The sequence below is a fragment of the Hypomesus nipponensis genome, chromosome 18 (genome assembly GCF_054491055.1).
Source record: "Hypomesus nipponensis isolate SF chromosome 18, ASM5449105v1, whole genome shotgun sequence".
NCBI classification, from domain to species: Eukaryota; Metazoa; Chordata; class Actinopteri; order Osmeriformes; family Osmeridae; genus Hypomesus; species Hypomesus nipponensis.
In genome coordinates, this window is record NC_140378.1 from 2401622 (window position 1) to 2412740 (window position 11119).

The 11119-nt window shown below is 41.7% G+C and overlaps 2 protein-coding genes across 2 annotated transcripts; one reads left to right on the forward strand and one right to left on the reverse strand.

The window, feature by feature from the left end:
• Positions 1-38: 38 nt before the first annotated feature.
• LOC146250823 (uncharacterized) lies at positions 39-3040 on the reverse strand. The gene is given in 6 exon segments (XM_084680453.1): positions 39-185; positions 187-302; positions 442-518; positions 520-596; positions 798-1054; positions 2922-3040. Coding segments are annotated over 6 exon segments (708 nt in total). The 5' UTR covers positions 2956-3040.
• Positions 3038-8520, forward strand: etv7 (ETS variant transcription factor 7). The gene is made up of 9 exons (XM_084680452.1): positions 3038-3195; positions 3485-3638; positions 3822-3986; positions 4508-4699; positions 5241-5354; positions 5433-5567; positions 5714-5856; positions 5935-6035; positions 7624-8520. The coding sequence occupies exons 1-9, from the start codon at positions 3163-3165 to the stop codon at positions 7832-7834; spliced, it is 1248 nt and encodes a 415-aa protein (XP_084536578.1). The 5' UTR covers positions 3038-3162; the 3' UTR covers positions 7835-8520.
• The last annotated feature ends 2599 nt before the right edge of the window (positions 8521-11119 follow it).

Here is an 11119-nt window from a genome sequence, read left to right on the forward strand (position 1 = left end):
AGCTATGCCTCCATTATCAGTTCCATTTGATTAATAGTCTACATTGCATTTGATTCATTAGTCGTTACAAAATCTTCTGGTTTTATGAAAAAAATCATGAAATCGCTCATTTTCAGGCAGTGGCATATGGCTTCAAAGATGATTTCACGGTTCTTAAGGTTCTCCATCCACACATCAGAGAACCCAGGAGTCCCTCAAAGCCTCCATGTATGCTTCCAGACGCCAGTTCTCCCCTGGTAACACCTACTTAGATGCCAACTGTACCACCCTGTTCAGCCTTTGCGTGGTAACCATAAGCCCACCTGGAGTAGTAGGAAAGAAGACATGGAGAAAGAAAGCATGCCAGGGGTCACTATACACTTAGAATGATGAGTTATTTGTTATGTCTCAATAGTTTAGATGGCGAACATAGCTGGGCTGTAGAGTTGGACAATGACATACCTGGTTTCATCACCCTATGGATTTCTGAGGTACCTTTCCTCAGGTCTGGCCAGAAGTAGTAGCAGTTACAGTGGAAGGGGCATGGTCGCCACATCCTGTTGATGCAGAATCACCTTGCCACAAGCCAGCTGCTCCTTCAACAGCTCTCTTGCTATCTACTGGGGACGGGAGGGGAATGAGATCAAGTCTCTTTTCTATTCACATATGCAGTGTGTTTCCTATTTCAATCTTACAAGTTGTGGATGAAGCCAGTCATACTCCTACACAACATTAAAATTTTTATAAAATGTCACAAAGGAGGATGATCCTCCCCTTCCTCTCCTGACAAGCATTCACTGACACACACTATATGTCACCTGGTGCATGTACTGAGACTAGTCCACTCCTACAAGTTTGCCAGTAGGTCGTGTGAGCAGTTGGGCTGCAGACTATAGACCCAATCCCGATCCGTGTCCCAGCTCCAGAACTGTATCACCGGGCTGAATCCCACACAGCTGCACCGTGTTCTCCTCCAGGATCCGGTTATTTGACTTTAGAAACTTGGTGACCAACCATCCTGCAAGTGAGCGTGTCGGACGACCCAATTCCTGTGATATTCTCTTTGCATACATCTCTACAGAAAGAGGTAGCCGAGAGAAAGTCATTTTCCTACTAATCATTTACATTTTATGAAAGCATTGTTTGACTTAACGTTTTACTCAAATTGTGAATAAAGACAGTACATTTCAGCGCTGTACCAGGGAGCTAGTGTACAGGTAAAGTTGAGGGTGGAGAGAGCGAGACAATGTGAGCAACTGTGCAGCACCGAGCAAGAATTTGTGAGAGAGCATCTATCTAATAATGCCAGTAATCTCTGTGTGTGTTTGTGTGTCCCACTTTAGTTTCCTACAATTATCTGGAGAATTGGGCACTGCAAAGTTTGAAATGTTTCAGGTGCCCTCTTTATAATCCTAAAGAGTGTAGTTTATAACCGGATTGACGTTGTTCGGATCAGCATTTCGAATTTTTAAATAACAATCCCCATCTTTCATGTGCCTCCATGGGCATCATGGGAACTCATTTCAGCCCCTTCACTCTGATTGGTACGAGCCCCTTCACTCTGATTGGTTCTCTGTTCATCCCTCGCACCATTAACTTCACTAGGGTGCACTAGGAGGTTGTATCAGAGGCTGTATGATAACTGTATGATAATTTTTATTTCTTTAATGAACTAATGCGATTAACAAAGACATTCACAGTGAAATGAAACTAAGCTTTTAACACACCGTAGATCGTAGTAAGGAAAATATGGAAATTCAGTTTCAGATTCAGGCATTGTTAGAATAATCTGGTGTCAATTTGAGTTTTTTAATCCAATTTTGAAAATGTAATTGAGTTTAGAGCAGTTTTAATGCAATTTTCTGAGATAAGCATTTTTTCTACAGGAAGTGGAAGTACGCCAGGCATTATTTGAATAATCTGGTGCCAGTTAGAGTTTTATATGCATAGAAATATTAAAAGAGACATCCTTTTTCAAAATGGTACAGGTAGATTTAACCCGGTCCCTAACGCAACGCCGCAAACTGGCCGAATGTCCAATTTCGAAAATGAAATTAACTGCACCTCGTCGATATACCCTTAAGCTTTTCTGTTGTTGCAGTACTGTTTGTGTAGCATGAACGTATCCTATAAAATGTTACGGACACGACCTCAGAAAAGGTCCCTTTTTGGCTGAATCTTCTGTCCCAATGTATCTGATGTCTAGGAACGTAAAACCAAAACCATTTTCCATAAAAAGTGGATAGTTAAATAGGCTATGTTTTATTATAAGACGAACAGTTAATAAATAGCAACATCCTACAACCATGTTTGGTGTTATACCCCTAGCCTACTGTTTTAGCTGCAGTAGGGCCTACTCTTATTACCATAAAGACTAACTAAACTCAATAGAGTAATTTATAGCCCGCAAGCGCTACCATTATATAACCTTTGAAAAAAGCTAATCTTATCAGTGATCGTAGAGTTGAGAGTAACTAACCGTATCTACATGCAGTTGTGAAGCCTAAATGAAACTGTGACATTGGAGTCTGTTCTAAAAGAAAACCAAAAGATGAAGATAATTTCGTTTAGAACTTATTGAAACCTACTGAACACGCGATGAGGGTGTAGCCTCAAACACAATTCTTTTTTACAAATACCAATTTTTGTATTTGTATATGTATATTTGTGTAAATACAAACATTTGTATTTGTAGGCTGTGCTTCGAAATTGGTCTTGATTGCAAACTTCATTTCCTTGTAAAGGCGGAGCCAAGCAACGCGCAGCTGGACGCGCACACGCGCGCAGCACTGATATAAACTTCAGCGCTGAAAATGGTATAACTCAATTGTAACAGTTTGAATATAATTAGAAGAAGTTATTACACTACAGGAATGATTACAGGTTCACATAGACATATATAAGATCAACCATTTTTAAAGATTGTATTAAACGTAACGAACCTCTTCCTTTGTCTTTTTTGTTACATGCAGTCATTGAACCTTTATGGATCTGTTCCCTTTCGTTTTCATTTCCCGGAAGGATATGAAAAGCCCTATGAGGATGTCGATCTTTTTGTAATTTGTCGTGGCGACTTAAGTGTGTGGTGATCTATAAAAAAAAAAATCATACTATATTTGTCTGTAGGCCTATTTGGAAAAACGTCGTGGTAGTTGCCCTTTCCAATCCAGAACAGGTAACATAATGGGAGACGTTTCCCATTCACCTTCGATCAAGGTAAGGTCCAATAATTAGAACGGGGAAGTCTGCTTTTTTTGCGTGTTTTCAGTAACCTGAATGCCCACAATAAGCAATGTATGCACGTACTCGAATAAAACAACGAAAATAAGAATATTGAACTTTAAACGATTATTTTAGCTATAAAAGGACCTTTAAATGTTGTGTTGTGTGAAACATGCAGTCTTTTTTTACTGGATACATCTACTATACTATGTTTTATATGACTAAGTGATCGTGTGCATCTACTAAAGATATACAATTAATGTGTGTTGTTTTTTCTTTCTAGCAAGAAAACAGAGGAACCAATGACTTGCCTGTAACCACACCAATGCCTGGCAGGGCAATCCTACTTCCTCCTGTAATGTGCCCTACCGCTCCTGACCTGCCTGCTGTTTGCCACCCTGCTCAGGAAGACCTGTGGCAACTACCCGGACGGCTACGTGAGTGGCCCACCGACAACACACACACAAACACTTATTATGCCTAATTTATGAACAAACAGCCCTTTCGATTGAAAATGTACATGTTTTGACCCTTCATTTGAATTTCTCCCATCTCCAAAGCACTATGCCTTTCATTGCTATTGTGGTTGAACTGGGTCAAATGCTGTGTGCGTTCCTCAGGTATAAACCCCTCTCTGTGGGACAAGGAGGATGTGGCACACTGGCTGCACTGGGCCCAGAAGGAATACGCTCTGCGGCGACCAGAGAGAGGACACTTTGAGATGAATGGACGGGCGCTGTGTCTGCTCACTAAGGAGGACTTCAGACGACGCTGCCCTAGTTCAGGTATGAGTGTTTACAAATATGACGTGAGTTTATGTGAGTGAGGAAAGAAGTTAATACAAAGACAGAGAGAGAAGAATGTATGTTTGTTAGATGATATCTTATTTCATTATTATTATCAGTAGTTATTTTGTTTATTGTATTTTTGTTTGATAGTTTTTTGGCACTAGGGGCACTTCACTCAGGTAGTTTAAGTGAGGTCGGTAATTGGGGTTAGTTATGAAGCTTGCCGTAGGACGAATGTTTTCTTTTACCAGAACGAGAGAAAGCCAGAACAAGAAAGTCACAGGGAGCATTGGCATGACTTGGTTGTTGCTTGAATGGATTAAGCCTACCCAAATATCCAGTTTGTAAAGTGAACTTTCTTTCTCTGCGTACAGCATGTCTTGATGCTGCATCAGTGGCCTTTTATGGTCTTAAAAACTTGTGATTTGAGTCAACAGAACGCCACAATATCATCTTTATATCTCAACGCAGTCTTTGTATGTGTTTGTGTTCACGGTGTAAACTCTTTTTACTCATAGGCGATGTGCTGTATGAGCTTCTACAGTGTGTGAAGCAGCAGAAAAGAGGTGTGGTCTCTGCCCCCCTAAAACCTTCCCATGGCCACCTCCCGCCAAACCCTTCCAGTCACATCCAACAACCACCTATCAGCCAACTGGACCTCCATCACAGAATCCAGGGGCCTCCACCTACAGGTTCAAATGAGGCCACAGGTGAGTCTGTATGGCTATCTTATGTGTATTTGTGGAAAAAACTGTGCCCACTTAATTAGACCAAGCACAGATAGATCAGACATACAGTGGTAACATTGATAAGCCAGTTTCACTAAACAAAAGAGTGCAGGTAGGCTTGGTTGTTGAGCTGCCATTCATCCAAATGATATGTTTAAAAAAGATACTGTTACAATGTCAGTATTACACTTCCTGTAGCCCTACCTGCCATATACATACTTCATTAAGCAAACCTGGTGTTTTCAGTGAAGCAAGTTAGAGAGTGGGCGGATTGCCAGAAGGTGTGGTTTACCTGAAAACATCCATTAGCCTGCCTCTCACCAGACCAGGGAAACTAGCCTGTTCTGATCTGTGGTTAGACAACTTCCTAAAACATAACGTTTTCACACAGCATTGCACTTTCTTCCAGCAAAAAATATTGCTCAACAATTCATTGGTAATTGTCTGGACATGCTGTAGAAAATGTACATTCCCTTTCAACACTCTACCCCTCCCGCCACTCCTCCCCCTTCTCCCGTTTCAGGTAGTTCCACAAGTGCCTTGTTTACATGTCCCTCTATGACCATCTCCAACATCAGCAAGCATGACTCACCCCACTACGCACATCTGGATACACATCCACAGCACACACATACTGGTGAGTCACAGTACACCCCCCCCCCCCCCCCCCTTGGTTATTGACGTCAGACTTCTTGATACGTCCTGTTGTGATCAGTGTCCGTAGCTGTCCCCGTGTTGTCCCACCACCAAGCCCAGACTCCTCCCACAGTTCTTTGCAGAAGGGAGGAGCCTCTCAACCTGTCCAATCGGGAGAGAACTCCGCCCCGCGAGGCTAACGGCAGGATCCCAGGTAGATGGAGATCATTCACTCAAAAGATTTGGTAGCTTGTGACTGTTAATGTGTGGAAGTAGATTACATAAGTTACATAAGACACAAACTCAATCATAGTCTTTTGTGTGTGTGTGTGTGTGTGTGTGCATGCATGTTTCTAATAGAGTGCAGATTGCTGTGGGACTATGTGTACCAACTGTTATCTGACCAGCACTACCAGGACTTTATCCGCTGGGAGGACCATGACAGGCTGGTGTTCAGGGTGGTTGACCCCAATGGACTGGCCCGACTCTGGGGCAATCACAAAGTGAGTAGAGGGTCTGTCTGGTTGTTAGATTGAATGGATTGAGGAATAAATGAAATGGTTAATCACGGCTCTTTCCAGAACCGAGCCAATATGACCTATGAGAAGATGTCCCGCGCACTGCGGCACTACTACAAGCTCAACATCATCAAGAAGGAGCCGGGACAGAAACTGCTCTTCAGGTAGGATGTACAATGCATCCGGAAAGTATTCACAGCGCTTCACTTTTTCCACATTCAGTATGTTACAGCCTTATCCAAAATTGATTCTATTCTACACACAATGACAAAGTTTGTTTAAAATTTAATAGATTTGCAAAAATGAAGGACGAAAATGTATTTGCTGAAGCACCTTTGGCAGCAATTACAGCCTCAAGTCTTTTTGAGTATGATGCTTGGCACACCCATTCTTGGGGAGTTTCTACCATTCTTCTTTGCAGGACCTCTCAAGCTCCATCAGGTTGGATGGGGAGCATCGGTGCACAGCTATTTTTAGATCTCTCCAGACATGTTCAATTTGGGTTAAGTCTGGACCACTCAAGGACATTCACAGAGCTGTCCCAAAGCCACTCCTTTGTTATATTGTGTGGTTAGGGTTGTTGCCCTGTAGGAAGATAAACCTTCGCCCCAGTCTGAGCTCTAGAGTTCTCTGGAGCAGGTTCTCATCAAGGATGTCTCTGTACATTGCTGCATTCATCTTTCCCTAGATCCTGACTCGTCTCCCAGTTCTTGACGCTGAAAAACATCCCCACAGCATGGTGCTGCCACCACCACGCTTTACTGTAGGGATGGTATTGGCCAGGGCATGGTTTCCTCCAGACATGACGCTTGGCATTCAGGCCAAATAATTCAATCTTTGATTCATCAGACCAGATCATTTTGTTTCTCATAGTCTGAGAGTCCTTCTGGTGCCTTTTGGCAAATTCCAGGCGGGCTGTCATGTGCTTTTTACTGAGGAGTGACTTTTGTCTGGCCACTCTACCATAAAGGCTGATTGGTGAAGTTCAGCAGAGATGGTTGTTCTTCTGGAAGGTTCTCCTCTCTTCACAGAGCAACACTGGAGCTCTGACAGAATAACCATCAGGATCTTAGTCACTTCCTTGACTAAAGCTCATTGTACACTGAGTCCGAAATTTGTATACGAAATGTTTGCACGTTAAAAAATAAATACAACCTCACGTTATGTCAATCGCGCTTCCACACTGCCACTAAAACTTTTGTCCGTCAACAAAAAGTTTGGATCGGGTTCGATTTTCTGTGTGTTCGCATCCATAGTCAGCATTTTGATATATATTTTTTTAATTCAGAGCCACCGAATGTTGAGGCTGAAGATTGCGAAAAAACGCATACGAAAATGTTGCACTCAGTGTGCAAGGGCCTTAAGGCTCTTCTCCTACAATCGCTAAACTCTAGGAAGAGTCCTGTTGGTTCCAAACTTCTTCCATTTGTGGATTATGGAGGCCACTGTGCTCAATGGGACCTTCAATGCTGCAGACATTTTTGTCTACCCTTCCCCAGATCTGTGCCTCGATGCAATCCTGTCTCAGAGGTCTACAGACAATTCAAATCATGTCCAATCAACTGAATTTACCACAGGTAGACTAGAAAAATCTCAAGGATGATCAGTGGAAACAGGATGCACCTGAGCTCAATTTCGAGGGTCATGGCAAAGGCTTTGAATACTTATGTACATGTGATTTTCTCGTTTTTTATTTTGAATAGATTTGTGAAAATTTAATTTCAATTTTCCTTTCCTTGACCCATTCTGCAGGTTTCTCAAGACTCCCCAGGAGATCAGGAGACACAGAGGTGACCGTCTGGATTCCACCGAGTCCCCGGAACACACACCATCTCTGAACGGAGCCTCGCCAGTACACACACCAGTACACACACCAGAACACATCTCTTCCAGACACTACATCATGCACGGCCTCGAAGTGTCCCCTGAGCCCTTGTCTCCCCAGTCTGACCCGGAGGCTTAGCGAAGACAACTCCTGTCACAGGTGACAGGTCACATGACTACATACAATGTACTGCACTATAAGCAAGCTTTGCTTTTTCTGCTAAACTAGTCATCGGTGCTGACTTACCTGATGAAACTTCAACAGAACACTACAACACTAACATTGAGGAAAGGATCACACTGTCAATGCCATACCAACTAACTGCTCTTTCACTTTAAACCTGCTTACATTATTGTCACTTACACCAAGTCTCAAGGTTATTTTCAACAAAATGTATTACTTGAAGTAGAAACCACTTTACTTTCATCTCCTCAGATAAACACACTAAGCATGATCAGTTGGATCACTGCTTAAACCACAGGTGGCCATTGAAATGAAATGTTTAGGTCAGTGCTTTCACCTGATGAATACATACACACAATGTATTCTAAGTGTGTGAGATATATAGACAGTGCTTCCTGATATTTGGAAATTTGTATTTTTTGAATTTATACTGTAAATACTTTTTCACTTTGATGACTTAAGAATACAAGCCAAGATTCATTGCTTAATCCTTCAATATTTAAAACAATGTTGAATATGCTCCCTTATTTAGAAAATGAAAATTACTTTCCAATTTTCTAACATGTATAAGTGTGATTACTGTGATTTAAGTGTTTAAATTAAGTTTGTGGCTACAGAACATATTTTATAAAGCTGCAATACCAACTGCATATCATCCCATTTGCTTCCTTATTTCCTGAGATAAACCTTAACTGTGGGGTTTCTGGAAGTTCCCATATTTGGACGGTTAATAATATCAACCCAAAGGACTTGGTAAATAATAATGAAAGCAGTGTTGGGTGTAACGCACGCGTTGCAATGTAACGCACGCGTTGCAATGTAACGCACGCGTTGCAATGTAACGCACGCGTTGCAATGTAACGCACGCGTTGCAATGTAACGCACGCGTTGCAATGTAACGCACGCGTTGCAATGTAACGCACGCGTTGCAATGTAACGCACGCGTTGCAATGTAACGCACGCGTTGCAATGTAACGCACGCGTTGCAATGTAACGCACGCGTTGCAATGTAACGCACGCGTTGCAATGTAACGCACGCGTTGCAATGTAACGCACGCGTTGCAATGTAACGCACTCGTTGCAATGTAACGCACGCATAACTTAACGCGTTACTTATTCAATTGAATGAATCCGTTACTAGTTCCTTGTTCAAACAAGAAACGCGTTACTTAACCCTGTAAGACCCTTTGTTGTAATATTACAACGTCACCTTTAGCTCTCCAAAAAACACATTTTCAAAACGAACATTTGAAAGACCACATAGTCATAGACATTGGGTCTTATTGTATTGCATTACAATGCCATTGGATAATTAATGTGTATATAGATCTGGCTATAAGGCCATGAACTCAGTCCACCAGCCAACTTTTCTGGAAGTGAATCTCCTTGTTTAATTTGATTGGATATATCAACATTGAAGTAAGTACATTCCATGAAATAATTTTTTGGGTGATTGTTAGAATATGTAGTTCATGTAAATACAAATTTATTGTGGAATTCATGCATCACATTTGATTTTCAGCTTGTTCCGCTTTGTTGTAATTTTACAACGTTGGGTTGAAATGGTAGCAAAAATTGCACCTTGCACTCTACATGGAGACATTACACTTCTCGAATGTTCAGATACAGGATAAATACTTACAGAAATATAATGTATTTGATGAATCACACTTTACAAAAGGATTGTTTTTTTTTATTATTTTCAGTTTAGACCAGATTTGAAGATTTCTAAATCAATGTTATTTCTATGTTAGCAGTGAAATACAGTCAACAGTTTTTTTTAAAATCTGGACTTTGCTTGTTTGCCCAAATATTTGCTTGTTGCACAAAGCAGATATTGTTTGCGGAATGCTTTGGAGGATGGTTGTTCAGGGACAAGTGTAAATGTTTTGGAATGTGGAGGTTGCATGTATGGAGCATTGTTCTGGGACAGGTGTGAATGGTCTGCAATATGGGGATGTAAGAGATCTGGGGGGTTGGATCTTCCTTTTAGAATGTTAAGTAGAAACACATTATGCTAGCCAGACTGTATTGAGTGCCTTCAGTAGAATGTACTGCATGAATAAGATTCATTTGTATTGGAATTAGGTATACTTGAACATACACTAACTATTATTTCCATTTCAGATTTACACCAGCAAGGAGAGTTTACTTCAGTATGCATGATGTCGTCGATGCTATCCAAAATGGAGAAAGTGATGTTGACATGGAATCAGACACCAGTGATTCAAGTGATGGGGAGGTGGTTGCAAATGTTGAGGAAGTGGGAAAAGAGAATCAGAGACCCACTGATTGTCCAACTAATGATGATGATGGTAAGGACATCGAGCAAACCAACACAAGCCAACCAAACCCCAACATATGCGCTGTCAAGTGGTATGAGAACAGGGCAGTCACACTTGTGTCATCCTTTGCTGGTATTGATCCTGTGCAAAAGATTCAACGCTGGAACAAAGCCACCAAATCCTGCATTGAAGTTGAGAGACCTCATATGGTGGGCGCACAACAAATACATAGGCGGTGTGGATTTACTGGACTCATTTGGAGCCAAATACAAGTTCCTCATGAAATTGCGCCGCTGATACAGTTACATCTTCTGGCACACTTATCATTGCTGTGATCAACGCTTGTCTCCTCTACAAACGGGACTGCAAGGCTCTCAATATTCCCAAGAAAAAGATGAACAGGAGACTGTTTCAGGCGCAACTAGCTTCCTTTCTCATCCTGACAAACACAGCTGTCAACACACCAAGGAAGCAAGTGGGAGCCCTTTGAAGTTGATAACTGTGACACCTCAGAGACCTGTGACTGCTAAGAGGAGACCATCCTCAGGTAATGGGGGTCCACCAAATGGGGTTCCAGCCAAGAGGGCATGTGAAACCAACGGATGTGCACAGGGACATGGTCGCACATTTCCAGTGAAGACAACGAGAGGACGTTGCAGACACGGCATAAAAGGATATTCTAATATGCTCTGCAGAAAGTGCAATCTCTGTCTCTGCTTTTCAGAAAAAAGGAACTGCTTTTGGGACTACCATTGCACGTGAACAATGGTAGTCCCAAAAGCAGCACACTCAAAATTAACCATTAGTAGTTTTGTGTATTTGTTCTGACAGTATGAGAGCAAATACTGAAATTCTGCTACCAACTAGGCCCAACGTTTTATTATGTTTCCCTAAAAACGTACAAAAACATATTTTTCATAAATCCTTCATTATCTTCATCAGAAGACTCTTACAA

Bases quoted from the DNA above. Each gene is read 5' to 3' on its own strand.
- etv7 (XM_084680452.1), top strand. From the start codon at position 3,163: ATGGGAGACGTTTCCCATTCACCTTCGATCAAG. The intron at 4,700-5,240 runs GTGAGTCTGTAT...CTCCCGTTTCAG, and splicing joins AGGTTCAAATGAGGCCACAG to GTAGTTCCACAAGTGCCTTG. The intron at 5,857-5,934 runs GTGAGTAGAGGG...GGCTCTTTCCAG, and splicing joins GACTCTGGGGCAATCACAAA to AACCGAGCCAATATGACCTA.